The 20,210-nt window shown below is 38.2% G+C and overlaps 1 protein-coding gene across 4 annotated transcripts in view; it reads right to left on the bottom strand.

Annotated features, from left to right (window-relative positions):
• sdsl (serine dehydratase-like) overlaps positions 1-20,210 on the bottom strand; it is a 43,731-nt gene that overhangs the window by 6,593 nt on the left and 16,928 nt on the right. For all 4 annotated transcript variants that reach the window (XM_043715834.2, XM_043715838.2, XM_043715833.2 and 1 more), the window contains 3 exons: positions 12,111-12,199; positions 5,087-5,314; positions 2,294-2,418 (listed from right to left, as the gene is read on the bottom strand). In XM_043715834.2, the coding sequence (XP_043571769.1) occupies positions 2,294-2,418; positions 5,087-5,314; positions 12,111-12,199 (442 nt within the window). The remainder of the gene's footprint in view (positions 1-2,293; positions 2,419-5,086; positions 5,315-12,110; positions 12,200-20,210) is intronic.

The raw sequence follows: 20,210 nt of genomic DNA, 5'->3' as shown, positions 1-20,210 counted from the left end.
TATTTACAATAGGGGTGACCAATTTATTCAACTTCAATGTGCAAATAGAGATACTGTAAACTGACAAGATAACCAGAAGTGCACTGGTGTGCTTACTCATATTCGCAATTAATAAACATATGATGAAAAGTGATCCATCATGGTTCCAGCATGGCTTTTGCAATGCTTTGTTTCTTTTAATTAAAATCTAGATTGTAATTTTTAATTCTTCCAATTGCAGTCATTTCTCCTCTTTTTCATTTACCTTCTCTCGTTACTATCTCCATCATTTCTTTCATTCTTTTCATCCTTGTCTTTCTCATGTCCTTTATTCCCTATCCCCCTATTATATACACACCGAACCTAATTCACTCTCACTCTGAATTTACCTCCATCTCTCTCATGACCACCACTCATTTCTCTTTTGTAACTCTTTCCTGAATCTGATTACTCGCATTAATTTTTGTATTTTACCATAACCACCAAAAAAGCAATGTCTATACTGATAGGTCAGTAAATCTTGCTGTGCTCCACATTCTTAAATAACAGAACTGAAGGCTGCACTCATTATTGAGAAGGAAAGTTTAATAAACCCACAATGGATAGTATAACGAATATTATTGATTAATATTTCCCATACGCATGCAACTTTGCCAAAATCAAAAAGATAGCCAACTGGCTTTGTGCAAAATATTATTGAAAGTCTTCCTTTAAAAAGTGAAATGAACTAATATTCCCATTCAGGGGTGAAAAACAGAATAAGAGACACATTCGTAAAATATGCCATTAAAATGGACAAAAGCTTTAGAATGGTGAAATCTTAACTGGGAGCCTGCTCCTCATTTGTGATAACAGAGGGGTAGAGAAATATCCTGGTGTTTGTTGTGCAGCCAAGGTGCTGAAAGGATCTTTCCTCTTTGGGGAAAACCAGAACTAGAGGACATAGTTTTAAAATAAGGGGGTCTCCTGTCCATGTCAGAAATGAGGAGAAACATTTCTCAGTCAAAGGATCTTGGGTCTTTAGAACTCTCACCTTCAGAGGCCGTGCCTGCAAATATTTTTAAGACAGAGATAGATAGGTTCCAGACTATCAAGTGAGTCAAAAGGTATCGGACATTGGCAGGAATGTGGAGTCAAGGCCACAATCTTAGAGTTCATTAAAATTTCATTCTCAAAATTGAGTGCACCCTTTAATTCTGTTGTCTGAAATGGCCTACGGGCATCGACTATTAATCCAGAAACTCAGCTAATGTTCGGGGCCACTGGTTCAAGTCCCGCATAACAAATAGTGGAATTGGAATTCAATAAAGAATCTGGAATTAAGAGTCTAAGATGACCATGAAGCCATTTCTGATTGCTTGGAAAGCTAATCCACAAATGTCCTTCCGGGAGTGAAATCTGTCATCCTCATGTGGTCTGGCCTACATTTGACTCCAGACCCACAGTAATGTAGTTGGCTCTTAACTGCCCTCTGGGCAACTAGGGATGGACAATAAATACTGGCCTAGCCAAAGATGCCCACATTTTGTGAGTGAATAAATTAAAAAAAAGATCAGCCATGAATCATTGAATGATGAAGCAGGTCAGAGGGGCTGAATGGCCTACTGCAGCGAATTCACTTGATTGAGTAAATAAATTATTACTGTATGACAACTTATTCAAAAGTTTGAGATTAACAAGGTTTGGATTAGCAAAAGGAACATTTCTTTTTCCTCACTGTGCTTTTTATTATTCTGCATTTCACACTCCAGGAATGAATGCACTAGCCAGATGGAAGTAGATACCTTGTGAGACTTTAGGGTGCTGTTATTGGACAATAAACAATAACATTATACACTGTGAAATAATATAACAATTTAACTCGGTATAAAACCTGGCAAAAGCATTAATTCAGATGAGTTGCCAAATATTCTTCCTGTTTAACATTTCCAAATGAAAAGCAAAAACCCAGTCATTTTAATCAAGCTAATATTCATAATTACAGAATTTTCTATACATAAAATTGCATCAAATTGCCACATCTGTATAAAGAGCAACTCTTGTTACTGTAATGAGAAACTCTCACAACCAACTCACTGTGCTCTTGTGGAAGGGTAATGGATTTAATTTTGTGTCTGATGCTTTCATTTAATCAGAATGTACTGAAACTGCCTTTTGTTCCAAATGGGATGTATAAGAAAACAATTCAAAGCTAATTCATTATTCATCTTACAGCTGAGCAGAATTCTGAACTTACAAGTTAAAACAAACCATCATATTAAACAGAAATGTCAGATCCTCAATAATTTGTGTACATGAAAATAAGAAGTCTCACCTAGAAATCTCTCCACCGCTTGCACAGCTTCCTGGTCACTGATTACCTCAGAGAAAATATTATGTTCCTGTGCATTCTGAAGTGCCTTCTCACACACAGTTTTAGCTCCTAGGGTTATAGCTACACTATTATACAAAGAATAGTAGGTTAGAAAAACAGTTCATCACACACACAGACACTGTTGTACACAGAGATACTACACAGATACTGTGCCAAAGCAGTAGATATTAAAAGATGAAACAGAAGTTCATCAAAGAAGAATCATTAAGGTATCACATTATTAATGGTAGTAAATTGAAAGGTTTGTGGGGAAAGTCCAAGTGGGGAAAGTCCTGAACAACTGATGGCACAATTATCATTGTAGAGCAAAATAAATCAGTTATGCAAGTTATGTACAAACATCAAACACAAGTCCTCATAAGTAAAGAGCCCAACTTCACTGAAGAATTACAAACTATTTCATTCTTTTAAGAATTTTGAATTAAAAACATCTGAACAAATCAATATAACAACCACATTCAGCTACAGTCAAAGGAAAATTGAGTGCTGGAAAGCTAAAATAAAAATGAAAAATGATGGAAATACACAGCAGGCATTGAAAATAAATTTCAGTTTTTTCTGCCACTCTGTTTCAAGGTTTTTCTATTCTTTTTCTTCCATTGCCTGATCTCGGTTTGAGTAAGCAAATTAAACTTGTCACAAATTAAATGTGTTTACTCTCTAGCTAACTGAGGTACTATTGACGTTAAAATACATTTACATATCCACCTGAAAATTAATCAAATCCATGTTCAGCGTTTCTTATTCTTATTATAAGTTAGCAGTTACCCAATTGGAAAATGTTAATGATACTTTTTTTTTGACTTCATGTTATAGAAATTTGAGGTCAATAAACTCATGAGAATGCAGAAGTCATAACCTGCATAGATACTGTAATCACTTCCTTGAAATAGACTCAGAAATTTATCACTGGCATAAATCACTAGGAAACTGGCCAAATATGTGTATCCAGTAATGGTTAACTTGAAGTTGCTAAATCTCTCTGTATGATGTCCATTTTCTTTCTCATTTATTCTCATAAATTGGTGTGAAGTTGTTGACATAAATTACCCACTAATTAAGCTAGGTGATGCAGGGCTTCATTCCTGATGAAGGGCTTTTGCCCGAAACATCGATTTTCCTGCTCCTTCGATGCTGCTTGACTTGCTGTGCTTTTCCAGCACCACTGTAATCCTGTCTCTAAGCTCAATGATGCTCCAGCTACATCATGAAGACTGAGCTTCATTGTAAAAAATATAATCCTAATCTCGTCACTCATCACAGTGGCACAACGTCACAGTCATTTCAGTTTTCAGTCTCAGGACAGCCAAGGATATATAATAAGGTGTTAATATACCTGCTATACTTCAGCTGTCAGCACCAGATCTGAATAATTATCAATAATAAATGCAAGCTTTGACTGGGGGATCCAAAACCATGAACTTTTCTAATTGTCTACAATACCTTTTTGTTCAGACAATAAGGAGAAATGAAAATTGGATAGTTTCTATGACAGCAGTGATCTGCCATGGTGGGTTTATGCCCAGACTATAATTTGAAAATCTAATCCAAACCATCAACACATCTTTCAAAGTAAGATGTGCTCATATACTATCATTACTTAGTAGGGAGGTAATAAGTATTCAGCCACTGGGAATCATGTGCAAATTGAATTTCTTGCTTTCGCTAACAGTAACCGTACACCTTTTAAGAAGTCTCCTATTACATCTCTGCAAACCTTTTTTTAAAATAAGCAACAGAATAAACATAGGCATTTTTATCCCATATGCCGGTCTTTCATAATAATGACACACAATCCTGTCTTGTATTACACGTACTGGCTGGTGTTTCTGATGGCATATGCCCTATGGATCACTTCTTACCCAAGTCACCCAAGATCATGACAGTTAATATAACTAGAAAATACAGTAAATAATAGAAGTGATTTCAACAGTTGGTGGACCAAAGATTCTTGGGAGGTATTTATATGCAAAGTCTTTCCAACAATCTGAACAGCTTCAAATGGTTTGGAAATAGTTTTTCTTATTTTCATAGCTATCTACATGGAATGTTTCTGTTGAATAATGTAATCACAGCTTTAAAAAAGTGAATAATGTGTAATTGGATTGTGAATAAAGAGATGAGGGGATTCCTAAGAGTGTCTACATTGACGTGAAATATCAATAAACCCACTAAGCCCTGTAAAGAAGTCCCTTCCAAGGGAATAACCTGAAAGGCATAAGAAAATTTCAACAAGATGGCTTTACTACTAGTTGCTACTAGGTGATTTTCCTACTGGGTTTCTACCTCTGGTGAATCAGTTCTTAATGTAGTTTACTAAAGTGTGCATTCAGGAGCAGAAGATTCAAGTTCAATTCCCACCTGCTCCAAAGGTGTATAATAGCATCTCTAAACAGGTTGACTAGAAATGTCTAAATTGTACATGATTACAAGGACAAAATAATCAATCCCTCAATGTCAATAAGGGGCTATTTTCTAAGGGAGAACAGGTTAGCGGATCAGCACTATCATACTGTAGCACTGATGATAACCACCTGATGAAGGAGCAGCGCTCCGAAAGCTAGTGCTTCCAATTAAACCTGTTGGACTATAACCTGGTGTTGGTGTGTGATTTTTAATATTGTAGCACATTCTCTTACTACGTCCTCTTGCATAAATGTGCTCCCAGCAAATATATCTCTATTATTTCAGTAAAAATGCTACAAGTTTTATAAATCGATATTTTCACCATACCTTGTGATATCAGAGAGGGTGACCAATTTCCCAGCCTTCACTGCTGCATTCAGACTTTCTGCACCTTTAGTCTCCATGGCAATTACAGGCACATCACACCAGCCCACTTTCTTCAGCCCTTCAACCACTCCACAGAGAAGACCACCACCTCCAACCGACAAGATAATAGCCCCAGGTTTGCAATGTAGTGACTCCGAAAGCTCTTCCACAACAGTGGCATTTCCTTCCCTTCGGATATAATATAAAAAAAAATTGTACGATCATAGACATTCAACAGATTTCAAAATTCTGAATCAAACAAGTCATATTGCTGAGGGGAATCTATTATTTCCTCCTCCTTGTCCATTTAATGATTGAAATCTAAAGAAAATGCTGAAATGCCACCAATAAAATACCAAGGAGATATTTACCTTTTTTTAGAATTTATTCATTCATGTTATGTGGCCATCATTGGCTAGGCCAGAATCTATTGAACATCCCCCATTGTTCAGATGCTAGTTAACAGTCAACCATATTGCTTTGGGTTTGGAGCCATACGTAGGACAGACCAGCTATGGAGAATGGTTTCCTTCTATAAAGGGTATTACACTTTACATCATATAAAGTGGAATACAGTTTTTTTTCTGAAAATCAACAATGGTTTCATGGTCATCGTTGGACTCTAATTCCAGATTTTTATTCAATTCAAATTTCATCATCTGCCAAGGGATTCAATCTTGAGTCCCCAGAACATTACCTGGATGTCTGGTAATTATCCAGCCATAATATCACTCAACTTTTGCCTTCCCCCAATTTCAAAATTAGCTGATCATAAATCATCTGCTGGGGATGCATAACTTCTGATCTGTGCTGATGGTGCAAGAAGGTTACCAAAAACATGCTTACAATTATTTTCCACCAAGTGCAGAGAGAATTGTAATTGAGTTGTACAAAAAGTAATACCTCTTCAATATCTGGTAAAATCTATCAACTACATAATAACTGACAGTGTTGATAATGATCGGCCAGATTCTGGATGGAATTTTAAGATCACATTTAGGACCCCAGGCTGAGTCTTATGGATGGAGATTGTTTGACTGCCCCCAACCACAACCACCTCCCCACCTTCCGCCACCCCACCCCCCCCCACCCCAACCCCCAGAAGAAACATCAGTCAGTTTAAGGCTATCCCACAGTGACAGCATGATGTGAATCTAATTAGCCAGCAATTCTTGCAGTCTTACCAGTGCCAGGAGAGAATACTAGGAGCTGTAACTGTCACCCATCTCCTTGGTATAACTGATATTATTCTATAAGTCCTATAGTGAGTCATGTGTGGTGTTAAGGTAAACTTTTCATTTCTCATGTATGTGTCTTGTCGCCAATTTACTTGCACCATGTGATTTCTACATGTTCCTTAGCCTTATATAAAGTACAAGTAACAACTTACAGTATGAACAGGTAAAACAGAAGAGACATCCATTGAATAAATTAAAAAACAATTTTCATATTTATGTAGCAGAAATGCATCAAATAATTGCACAAACAAAACTACCATGAGTTCTTTCATACCCGAATCAACATTAATTTCCAGTTGACTTTAATGATAAGTATAAGTCATACCTTGAATTATTTGTTTCCACAGATCATCATATAAAATGCATTCTAATATTTTTTACTTATCTATTGATAATGACAGCTTACGTAATGCGTCAAGTTCCTAAGCCGCAAGACGGAACTAAGTGCCTTGCAGTAGCACATTGCATGTTGATGTTAAATATTCCACTGTCTGGCACACAGATTGTAAGCTGTACAACAGTTTGTAAAATCAGAACAACATACCCTAGCTTGAGTATAAGTGGGTTGAGACTACCTAACTCATTTAAGGTAGAAACTTATAGTTGACTTTATTCTATCAGTCTGGCCTGGACTGATCCTACAGACCAGAGTAAAAAGGAAGGTGTCAGTGACCACTCCAGCTACCTCCTCCAGGGCATTTCTTACCTAAACAACTTTCTGGTGTCAGGCTGGCACAAAGCAGATGAGCATCGTAACTTCCTGCACATGACTTAACAATAGAGTCACTGGCATGTATTTGTAGCAAGAGTTGCTACAAACCAGAAATATCAGAATTTCTAATTTGAAAATTTGTCAATGCAATTTATAATTTCTTTATCTTTTAATTTAAAACTAGTTTAAAATACTTCATTTCTTTGAACACTTTCACTTTGTTTCTTTCATTTTGGAAGTAACACTGCAAAAGACTTTAGTTACAGTGTCTCTGCAATTACGAGTAAAGATTAAAATGGTGAAAGAGAGCTTGTGAATCATAACAGGTATCAATGCCAAATGCACAGATGTGCCACCCAGTAGGTTTCCTAAGGAAGATCAGCAATAACAAGCATTAAATCAGGTGAGCTGACTATCATGCTGAGTATAAGAATAATTAAGAAAGGAGGGGTCTCAATTAGGTTGAATTTGTCATGTTTACTTAGTAGACTACATGACTGCAATTCAACAGCAAAACTGTAGTAGTAATTGATCAAACCCTGAATGGAGAGAGAAGTTAATGGACTGCAGTCAGTTTGTGTACTACCATCGATCACCAATGGTGTTTGCCTTTACTGGGTGAGTAAGCAAATACTGGAGACCAGGATGTTCCAAATGGATGATTGATTACATCAAACAGCAGGAGTTGGAGCAGGCTGTCTTACACAACACAAAATAATTGCGAGAAATATTAGGAGTAACCAAAATACACAAATTTCTTGCTGAAAATCACAGCTGTTATTTTGCAACCAAATACATTGAATTGGATTAGATACGTTTTTCTTTTGCTTTATGTTTTTACCCCTCAAGGAAGGAACGCAGGACTTGACTAATCTGCAGAATCCCTCGTGACCAACATGATACCATTAACCCATCTTGAATTTAACGCTGCTATTCTGAGGTGCTTGAAGAGTATTTGCACCTAACAACTCATTTATAAAGATGAGAATAGTAACCCTTTAAAATTGACTTGCTGTTCATTGCTATACCACTTAAGTAATTAGAGGTGAGGAGAAACAGTGTTGTAACCTCATGCCAATCAGATATCATGCTGGCAAAAAAATCTCCTTTAAGCTATAATAACTAGTACAGAAATATAGCTCCTCTTCCAGAACTTACACAATACACAATAGCATTGCATATCAGTAGCATACGATTGGTCTTAAATGAGAACTTTAAACACATTGATTTGTATAGATAAATTACCCTCTTTCTTTGTGTTAATCCAAATATGACAGCAGCACAGTGCTTAAAGTACCTTTGGCTGAGTACCTTGACAATTTGATTGTTTATTGTCTGTGTTGACATGTGCATCGTATGGTTACAGACATTTGATATGAGGTGGAAATAAAATTTACATTATGGAACAATAAAAGGCAGTATAATTTCCTGTATATAATTTTCACTGTGAGCCACTCCTTGTGGCTTATTCCCAACTAAATATCATTTCCTGTAACCAATTCCCTATTGTGGGTTACTCCCTTTATAAAACTCTGACAGTCTCACTTCCTGCAACTGATTGTTAACAGTAGATGCTGCTCAGGTTATGAGATTCTGATTGTCAAGACCTTGCTTAGGTCTCAGTAAAATATAGTGCACAGTTTTTGTTCACTTCAGACAAGAGTGAATATTGAGATTTTGCAGAAAACAGCTCAAGATTAATTCCCAGATTAGTACTCAGATGTGTGAAAGGAACAGGAGCCTGGATATTCTGATATAGGACAGACCTATTTGCAATTTCACTGCACATCATTCTCTTTAACAAAGAACAAAACAGTACAGCACAGGAATAGGCTCTTCAGTCCATCAACCTGCACTGACACATGACATCATTCAAAATTAAAAATCTTTTGCCTCTATGTTGTCTTTACTCCACTCTTATTGTATATTCATGTACCTGTCAAGATGCCTCTTAAATATTGCTATTGTATCTGTTACAACCACCTCTTCTGGCAGCACATTCCAGGCACTTACCACTCTCACACAGCTCCTTTCAACTTTCCCCCTTTTACCTCAAACCTATGCCCCCTATTAAATGAGATTTCTAACCTGGGAAAAAGGCTCCAATCATCCATTCTATCCATGCCTCTCATAATTTTGTAAACATCTATCAGGTCACCCCTCAAGAGAAAACAAACTGAGTTTGTCCAATCTCTGCTCATAGTTAATATCCTTCAAACCAGGCAACATGTTGGTAAGCTGTTTCTGTACCCTTTTCAGAGCCTCCACATTCTTCTGGAAGAGTGGCAACCAGGACTGTACACAATATTCCATACATGGCCTATGTAAAGTTTGGGACAGCTTAAAGATGACTTTCCATTTTTATATTCTATGCCCCGATTGATGAAAGAAAGCATGCCAAATGCCTTCTTGACCACCTTATCCACTTGTGTTGCCACTTTGAGGGAATTGTGAACCTGTTTGCCTCCATCCCTTTGTATGTTAATGCTTCTAGGAGTTCTGCCATTTACTGTAGACTTCCCTCCTGCATTAGGAGAAAGTGAGGACTGCAGATGCTGGAGATCAGAGTCAAAAAGTGTGGCTCTGGAAAAGCACAGCAGGTCAGACAGCATCCGAGGAGCAGGAGAGTCGACATTTTGGGCATTAGACCTTCCAAAATGCATCACCTTGCTTTTGTCCAGATTAAATTCCATCAGCTATTTCTCCATTCAAGTCTCCAGCTTTTCTGTATCCTCCGGCAATCCTCCTCACTCTCTGCAGCTCCACAAACATACTAATCAGTCCACCTATATTCTCCTCCAAATCATTTATATACCTTTCAAATAATAAGGGTCCCAGCACTGATCCCTGTGGAACACCACTGGTCACAGATCTTCATTCATAAAAACACCCTTCTACCTCTACTCCCAGTCTCCGTGACCAAGTCAGTTCTGTATTCATCTTACCAGCTTTCTGCTGATCCCATGTGACTTCACTTTCTATACCAGCCTGCCATAAGGATCTTCGTCAATGGCCTTGCTAAAGTCTATATGGACAACAATAAGCCCATGTCAATCATCTTTGTCACTTCTCAAAACACTCTATCAGGTTTGTGAGATAAAATCCCTCCCACAAAAAAGCATGCTACCTATCCTGAATAAGTCTATATTTTACCAAGTGTGAATAAATCCTGCCCCCAAGAACTTTCTCCAATAACTTCCCTACCACTGATGTAACACTCACTGGCCTGTAATTTCCCTGATTATCCCTGTTGCTTTTCTTCAACAAAGGAACAACATTGGCTATTTTCCAGTCCTCTGGGACTTCTCCCTGTGATTAAAGAATATACAATTTCCTCCTATACCTCCCTCAGTATCCTGGGGACTTATATATCTTATTACTTTTCAAAACACCCAACAACACCTTTTTAATATAGACATGCCCTAGAATATCAATATACCCCTCTCTACACTCACCATCCACAATGTCCTTCGCCTTTCTCAATACCAGTGAAAAGTATTCATTAAGAACCCCACCCACTTCCTCCAGCACCATGCATAAATTCCCTCCTTTGTCCTTGAGTAGACCTAACATTCCACTAGCAACTTTTACAGGTACTAAACGTTTTGGAATTTTCCTTAATCCTGTTTGCCAAGGACATTTCATGGTTCCTTTTAGCCCTCCTAACTTCTTTTTAAATTATTTTCTGTTTTCTTTATATTCTTTGAGGGTTCTGTCTGTTTTCAGCTTCCTAAACCTTACGTATGTCTCCTTCTTCTTTTCAACTTAAGTTCTCACTTTCTCTGGTCATCCAAGGTTCCTGAATCTTGTGATCTTTATCCTTGATTTTCCCAGGAACATGCTGGTCCTGAACACTCATCAACTGATCTTTGAAAGATTCCCACATGATAGATGTGGATTTACCCTCAAACAGCCATCCCCAATCTACATTCCCTCATTCCTGCCTAATGTTGTTATGGTTAGCCTTCCCCCCAGTCTAGTACTTTCACCCACGGTCATCTCTTATCCTTATCCGTCAGTAATTTAAAACTCACCGTTCCTGAAATGCTCCACCACTGAAACTTTGATCACTTAACTGAGCTCAGACCTCAATACCAGGTCTAGTATGGCCCTTCCCTAGTTGTTCTAATTAAATAGCTACTGACTGTGTATCATTTCCTGTAAATATTACATGACTCGTTGTAACTGATTCTTGACCATGGTTTACATTACTTATTGCAGTTTGTGGCACTCTCTAACCAACTCTGGACCGTGTGTCTCTCACTACATATGACTCCTTGCAACGTGACACTGCATCTGATTATGTACAGCACTTGCCTCCAAAATCAGAGCCTTTTCAAAATACTCAATTACAGTTTGAGCTATAGGAAGAGGCTGAATAGGCTGGGGCTATTTTCCCTGGAGTGTTGGAGACTGAGAGGTGACATTATAGAGGTTTATAAAATCATGAGGGGCAAGGATAGGGTAAATAGACAACATCTTTTTCCTGGGGTGGGGAAGTCCAAACCTAGAGGGCATAGGTTTAAGGTGAGAGGGGAAAGATTTACAAGGGACCGAAGGGGCAACTTCTTCACGCAGAGGGTGGTGCATGTTTGAAATGAGCTGCCAGAGGAAGTGGTGAAGGCTGGTACATTTGGACCATTCAAAAGACATCTGGATGAGTAGGAAGGATTTAGAGGGATATGGGCCAAATGCTGGCAAATGGGACTAGATTAATTTAGGATATCTGGTCGGCATGGACGAGTTGGACCAAAGGGTTTGTTTCCGTGCTGTACATCTCTACGACTCTATGACAAAACTGATAAAAAAATCATATTTGTATCTTTCTTTCACTACACGATTAGAAAAATGCTGTCAAAATAAATATTATCTTCAACTTCAATATTCTTCAAAGCCTTTTGAATTGAATCTTAGTCAATCATTTAAGAGGGCAAGGCAAAAAAATTAAACAAACAATAATTTTGATTGGTTGTTCCATCACCTTTCTTATTATTTAAGTGAATTAAATTTTCTGACTTTTTTGATGAATCCTTACCAAACCAGTGGATGGTTGAAAGGTGAAACGTACACCCAGCCGTCATTTTCAGATAGTTTTAATGCTTTCTTGTTAGCATCATCCCAAACCTAGCAAAGCATTTTAAGAAGACAGATTAGTACTGAGTATTATTTATCAAGGAATTCTCCATTATTATATCCTTTAGACAAAGCAGTAACAATGTTTGCACCTTGCTTGGACTGGTCCAAACATCCCTTCAGCATGACAGATTGAATAGCCATGATCCGACAGTTCCATAGGAACTGGTTCTAAGGAAGTCTTCAGCAATCTCAAAACAGAAGCAAACACTTGCATGTCACGCTAAAACATTCAAACTGATGATCTTGAGGGAGATTTTTTTTCCTTTTATCAAGCACTCTTCAAAAACATATTAATTGGAGTCTTAAAGAAAACTGAAAGGAAAACAAGTAGAATGGCCAGTTGACTCAGTGACTCTTCTGGTTGTGGCATTATACCATAAAAATTAACAATGTTCAATTCCTTGACCAAAGTGCCACAACAGGCTTCAGTGTCCTCAGTCTGTGGAGGGAGAATTAAGAAACTCAGCTACAGCTCTCGGTCAGAACATTCAATGCATTTGGCTGAAGTGATTCAAGATCTTTGGATAGTTTTAGAGTATTATTTTCTAAAGACACTTTATATATATATATATATTATATATATTCAAAATATGTTTTTAATAAAGATCAGGATCAGGTCAGATGCCACGCTGTCAAATTGAACAACCTGCCCGCACACAACATGCTAAAGAATAGAGCACACATTAACAGAACAGCAATGGGTGTCATGTCTAAGATTACAATTAAATCCCAGGGTTATGAAGCTTTACACAGCTCATGACATCCGCACTGTTCCTGTTATATCAATGAAATTTATTTGTGATTCAGCTGCCCTTTTGTAGCTCATTGTGGAGCCTTTTGTCCTGAATTAATTATTGCTTTACAACATTCTTGTCATCACAATTTCACTGTGCCTTAGTAAGAAAGCTGCTTTCTTACAGAAAGAGCTTGCAGTCCTACAATGCCTTTCACAACTTGGCAATTAATGATTTAAATTATTTGACCCTGCAAAATCAATTCACTTTTGGCCAGCTTTGCATTACCAGCTACCCATTCCTGGCACAGATTTTACTACAATCAAAATATTAGAGCTATAACCCATTTTTAATATTGAAGTACAAACAAAGGTTATCTTGAGCATAAAATGTGATTTATTCCATGAGTGTCACTTGGTCCTTGGATTACAATACGTGTATTTGGGGTGCATCCCTTGAAATACTGATGCAGCTTCTAATGGCAAGAACCTTTGTATACTGTATTTTAACATGGGGAGGTAGTGCAGTATTAAGTGTAAATGCCCTCAGAGAAACTGTGAAGAGTTGGAAAACATACAAACATTTTCACTTTGCATTGAGATTAACTTCACATATCATCATTGTGTTTTTTTTAAAGCTCTTTCTGATTTAAAAAGCAACATTTTATTATGGGCAACAACATAAAGCCAGGCAAGAAGTAACATTGGTCAGCAGCTGAAAGTGCATTTTTAATTTTCTTACCCATTGTTGTCATATGCTAGAAAGGTCAAAGATCACTCTGAAAAGCCTCACCGTTTGAATACTCAAAGTCATATGAATTACTTCGAATGTCTATCATTCCATCATCAAAGACACCAAACAGCAGCATGTTAAGAAAGTCAGGTCTTTCCACTGGGTTAAGAATACATCCATGCAAACCAATGACAGGAGTTGAAAGGCATAGGGAAGGTTGTCAGAACCAATTGCTTTCACTGACTATTGATTTACACTTGTGTGAGAAGACAAAAAGAAGGGAAAACAAATATAAGATGGTCATTAATAAATTCAATTGGGAATTCAGGAGAAACTTATTTATCTATGGAATGGACATTTCGGGCATAAGCCCTTCGTCATTCCTGAAGAAGGGCTTATGTCCGAAATGTCGATTCTCCTGTTCCTTGGATGCTGCCTGACCTGCTGCGCTTTTCCAGCAACACATTTTCAGCTCTGATCTCCAGCATCTGCAGTCCTCACTTTCTCCTATCTATGGAATGGTCAAAATGCAGAACTCACAGTCATAAGCTTGATGGAAATATTAATTTGCATTTACATGGATGCTACATAAACACAGGAGGAAGTAAGAAATAGGAGAAAATGTTGATGGAGTTAGATGCAATAGGATGGAAGAAGGTTTGTGTGGAATGTAACACCAGCATGGATCAGTTGGGCCAAAGGGTCTGTTTCAATGCTGTAAATCTCAGGTTGTACACAGATTGGAAGAAGAAAGCCTTTAAGCTGAGTTTACAGTATCTAAGAACTATAGTTGTGTCTGCTTTGGATTTCTTCTCAAAACACCTAAATATAGCAAATGACGTGTTTAAATGTGACTTTTAAAAATATAATTTTACGTAAAACGCCTTCTCTGCACATGACATACGTGAAGATGATTTCATCAACGCTAATTTTTATATAAGAATAATCCCTGGTGCAAATGCATAAAATGGCTTTATTGACAATTCCCATCCTTGAACTGGTGGCAATGCCTAATTTTGGAAATACCAAGTGCGATAGCTGTGGTACTCAATTTTATTTAATTAAAACAAATTACACTGGGAATCATATATTTAACATCATTGCAAGTGTGTGTTACTGATGTGATTGCATCTGAAACACAGAACACAGTCATATTCAGAAACATAACTGGTTTCACTTCATTTTAAAGTTGAGATCTGTTTCTTAACAGTGAATAAAGAAATTAAGAGTTTAAGTGGTCAGCACCCATGAGGAAATATGAAAAGTTGAAGACCAGAATTAATTATATGTCCTCCTCACCACACTGGAAGGAATAAATCAAGATCAAACAAAAGCATAAAGGTTTCCTATGACTATTTTGAGAAGCAATACATTTGCATATTTTACATCTTTTGGATGACTGTGTCGTATGTGGCATTTAAGGTTGCAGTTTTAACTTAACTCAGTCAAAAAGTTGTGAATTCAGATCTCTTTCAAATGCACTACTGAATTGTCAGGAGATGCCATCTTCCAGATGAGACATTATTCTGAATCCTTATCTGCCCTTTCTCATGGGAGTTCAATTAGGGCAGAACATCCTGGTTAAGAACCTCGCCAGTTCTTCCATTTTATTGACTTTGATGAAAATGAAAATTGGCAGGGTGTATAAAGGGAGCTGATCCCCTACCAGAAGCTTTCTGCCAAAATTGAAAATGTTCCACATGGTCTTGCATTTACAAAGATGCTTTGTTTTATTCTGTTGTTAAACAAGTGCGTATTTCACCTCAATCCAGTGAACAAGAATAAGGCACTGCAGTTATTTCTCTTGTTCCCACATTGATCCCACCTACCTCCAGAATGCCGTTTCTATAGCTCATCAGTGGAATGGAAAGGAAGCCAAGGCTTTTCAACGGTTCATTGTCACTGCAACAATAAGTGGGAATACTCTGCTCCCATCTCCACTGACTGCTGATGGTTAAAATCCGTCCAATGCCTTCTATCAAACATCCTTGGACAAAAAGACAAGATCTGCTCCCAGCCATCTGCCAATACTCCTCCAACTTTGAGCACGAGTATTTATGTTAACCTGTATACTTATTCAATGATATTCTAGCTTGAGATTGGGGAATTTTGGATGCAAAATAACTTTATACAAATGGGACATTCAGTCCTAAAACCAAACTTAAATTGAGGCAGGTCAATCATGGTTGTGAAGTCAAGCACTTTTTGTAAATTGCTCTGAGACTTTTATAAATTGGTATCTGTAAGAAGTTCAATACTTTTTTCAACATCACAATCCAAAGATGTGCAGGTTAGTGAATTGGCCATGCTAAAATCCCCATTGTGTTAGGCACATTAGTCAGGGGTAAATGTAGGGGAATAGGTCTGCTGGGTTGCTCTTCAGAGGGTCGGTGTTGGCTTGTTGGGCCCAAGTGCCTTTTTTCATACTGTAGGAAATCTAATCTAATCATTTCAACATTGACAACAATCCCTCTGTTTTATCCCACCCTAACGCCAACTAGACAAGTGTTCATCCTCCAGCATCAAGTCTTCCATTTTTCAAGCAAACCCATAACTTAGAGTGAGGCTGCCAATATGGAGGCAGTCCACTTTCGTGTTGTGGACCTATGCTCATACATAATTCAATTTCTGTCTGCAAATTCGTTTAACATAAGCGATTTCACATAGATCTCATAGAATCCCTACAAAGTGGAGCAGGCCATTCAGCACATTCAGCAAGTCCACACTGCCCCTCCGAAAAGCATCGCACCCAGACTCACCCTGTCCCTGTAACTCTGCATTCCCCCTGGCTAAGCCACCGAGCCTTCACGTCCATGGACACAATGAGCAGTTTAGCACGGCCAATCTACCTTACCTGTACACCTTTGGACTATAGGAGGAAATCGGAGCACCCAGAGGGAACCCATGCAGACATGAGGAGAATGTGCAAACTCCACACTGACAGTTGCCCAAGACTGGAATTGAATCTGAGTCTGGGGCTGTGAGGCAGCAGTGCTAACCACTGAGCCACCATGTCATCTCAGATGATCAGAGGTTTCTGCCACATCAGTTTCTCCTGATGTGAATCCGAAGTCCCAAGAGTGAAACCTCTTCAATATTTTTTCACATATACATATGAACATACAAGTTACTAACAAGAGTAGGCCATTCAGCCTCTTGAATTTGCTCTGCCATTCAATACGATTATGGTTGAGCTGATTGCAGCCACAACTCCACCTTCCCACTTACTCTCTGACTCCCTAACTAATCAGAGACAAAACAAAAACTGCAGATGCTGGAATCTAAAGTAGACAGGCAGGAGGCTGGATGAACTCGAAGAAGGTTTGTACCCGAAATATTGACTTCTCCACCTCCTGATGCTGATTGGCTTGCTGTGTTCTTCCAGCTCCTGCCTGTCTACTCCCTAACTAATCAAGCAAGGATCTATTCACCTCTGCCTTAAAAAAAAATTAACAAACCTGTCTTCACTGCTCTCTGGGGCAGCAAGTTCCAGAGACAAATGACCCTCAAGCAAATATTTCTTCAAGTTTCCATATTAATTGTAAGATTCTTTATATTTAATCTGTACCCACCAGTTCCTCAACAATGAGAAAAATCTTTTCAGCATTTGCCTTGTCAAGTCCCCTCAGCATATTTTAATGTTTCAATGAAGATCACATCTCATTCTTGTAAATACCAACGGATACAGGCCTAGCCTCATAAAATAATACACCCTCATCACAGGTATCTACTTCTAATGTATTTACATTTATGTTCTTTCTCAAATAACGAGGCTGAAACTATATGCAGCATACCAGATCTCACCAATGCCCTGTACAGCTATAGCAAAACATCTGTATTTTAACATCCCATTCCCCTCCCAATAAACAACAGCTCAAATTGAGACTAGAGTGCCTCACAATCACTGGCTTATGTGGTCACTGCCAAATAATCAATTGCTCTGTGGACTCTTCATCTCCTTTAAATAAGAAGGAAATGGCTCCCACTCACTGTGACTTTTATCAAATATTCTTCGAGCACAACTAAACTGAGCCCAAGTAGGTTGGCTTTGTTTGCCTCTGCTTTGCCTCTCCTCTCTTTATGTTGTGTAAATGTTGCATGGGTGATACCCATGACTATCAATGATAATGTGCAACCAAATGATTGATTCTAACAATGCTAAACTCTCAAAGAGTGATACCATACATGGAGTGAAAGTTAGATTTCATCCATGATTTATTATGTACTTTAATGTTGTCATTTCTTACTATCTCATTACATTTGCAACAAAATGTGCCAGTTTGCAAAAATATGGCAGGTCATTTATTTGAATAAGAGTTGTTGTCATGGAACTTAGGTGCATTGATTTGCAACTACACAGCCTATTATGATAATCTCAACATTCAAAGTCATACCACATCTACGGCATGCAGAAAAGCCACAGATAGTTGAGCACTCAGCAGTGTCACATTGAAAGGGTTAAAACCTAACCCTAAAATTGAACCTCCCTTCAAATTATCTGAAACCATTGATGTATTTACTTCATAGCACTATTGCAAAAGTCAGTGGCAGTAATGGAGATTAAATGAGGTGGAATTCTTGCTTCTGGTGGTACAGAGTTCAAGGTCGAAGGAGGAGCAAGGTCAAAAGAGCGGCCTGGTGGATAGGCATGTTAATTGGAAAAGCAACAGAGCATTGACAGCATGGTAACCATCAGACCACAGGCAAAATTTCAATATTCCATGCACCTTCCGAATCCATCAGGGACAATCATGCAGCCAGAACCAAAAGTCAAAGTCGTGACTTGCAAAGTTTTCTGGTACCAAGAGCGAAGATGTACTTCAAAGATAATACAACTGACCACTCCCCCCTCTGTATTTTGGATTTAGAACGTAGATGTATTGGCACTTCCCTGAAAGTGCTGAACTCTATAAAACTACAGTTGACAGTTAAAAATGGATTTGCTGAGCATCGCACTAGAAAACCGTTAGCAGCTGGACCAAGATTTTGTGATGCACATGTGATATATTTCTTGTACCTTGCCCCACAAGGAGTCATAAAATGCATCATTGTGTGCAAATCAATTTATTTCTTATGTGTCCTCTTGATTAGCTGTCATAATATTCTCAGTGGCATTTATAATGCATAGAATAGTTTCTCTGTCTTTGTATTATCTATATTAGTATTTCAAATTTGGTGGGTAATAGTTCAGAAGTCTGAATCTGGACTAAATAGATTTCCTATAAGTGAACTCCCATCTTCTCTCTATTCTCACTCTATTCTATCTCAATCTGGCCTACTTGGTGGTCTATAGGTCTGTTTCTTAACCCACATAGTATAGGGCTGTCACAAGAGCCTCTACTCACAGCCCCAACAGCTACTGTGCTAACAGAGACAGAGAACACCCAAAATCAAGATCAGCAGAGATTTAACATTTCCCTGTTGCAAGCTTTAAGCCAATTCTTCACGAAATAGGCAAGTTATTCTAATCCATTTCAAACACAGTGACAAACAGATGGACAGAGACGACTCAGTATTGAATCCTCGCAGGCATTACTAAAAATAAACTGAAGTAAAACAGTGACAGTCAATATATTCTCATTTTCTTTCTAGCAAGCCTCTTTCTTCTTATCAACACTTGCTCCATGTCCATTTTTACCAAAATGTCACTTTTATGTTTGTTTTTATCCCACTGAAGTGGCTATCATTTGCATAACATTTCTCAGGCATATCATCTTGGGAATAGACTGTACATGGTTAATATCTGCCTAAATCAGGCAAAACTCTGAGTGACATGAACGGTTCATTCAGTTCAATGAGCCAGAAAATTCAAAGCTAACCAAATGGAGAGGCAAAGACAGAGAAACCCAATGAATACAGTGGGCAGGGCTCCTGTGAACCAATGCTGAGCATCATCTGAATTGGAATTGTGGCTAACAGCAGGTCTCAGCAGATTTAACAGCAGACTCATTGAATCTGAGCTGGCTGTTTCAAGCCACTAACTTTAGAGTGCTTTTGAAATGCCTCAGACTGCTGGCACAGCTGTTTAGCTAAACTACCGAGAGCAATGTACGGAACGAGAGAAACAACACTGCTTGTTCCAAGGTCTGCAGAGAATTAATAAATTACTATTTATTTCATTCATCTTTCAATAAGTTTCTTTTGCATTCAGACATTCTGAAATGCTCTTCTTACTATGAATACAAATGGCACAGGGCCACACTTGGAGATATTTTCACGAATGCACAAAGTGCCTTTACTCAGGCAAATATTTCTGACATAAACCAAGAGATGGAATATAGAACAGTACAGCACAGGAACAGGCCCTTTGATCCATGATGGTTTGCTGAACATGATGCCTAATTAAACTAATCCTTTCTGCCTGTTCATGGTCCCTATCTCTCCACTCCTTGCTTATTCATGTGCTGATATAGAAGTCCCTTCAATGCCCCTATTATATCTGTCCCTACCTGAAACCCTGGCAGCATGTGCCAGGCCCCCAACACTCTCTGTAAAAAATGCACACTTCACATTGCCTTTGAATTTTCCTCCCT

This window comes from Chiloscyllium plagiosum, unplaced genomic scaffold, assembly GCF_037043375.1.
Source record: "Chiloscyllium plagiosum isolate Xiang-an unplaced genomic scaffold, Cpla_swu_hap1 HiC_scaffold_24, whole genome shotgun sequence".
In the NCBI taxonomy this organism is placed as follows: domain Eukaryota; kingdom Metazoa; phylum Chordata; class Chondrichthyes; order Orectolobiformes; family Hemiscylliidae; genus Chiloscyllium; species Chiloscyllium plagiosum.
Note: the sequence above shows the minus strand (reverse complement) of the source record. Positions and strands in the feature narration are given on the sequence as shown.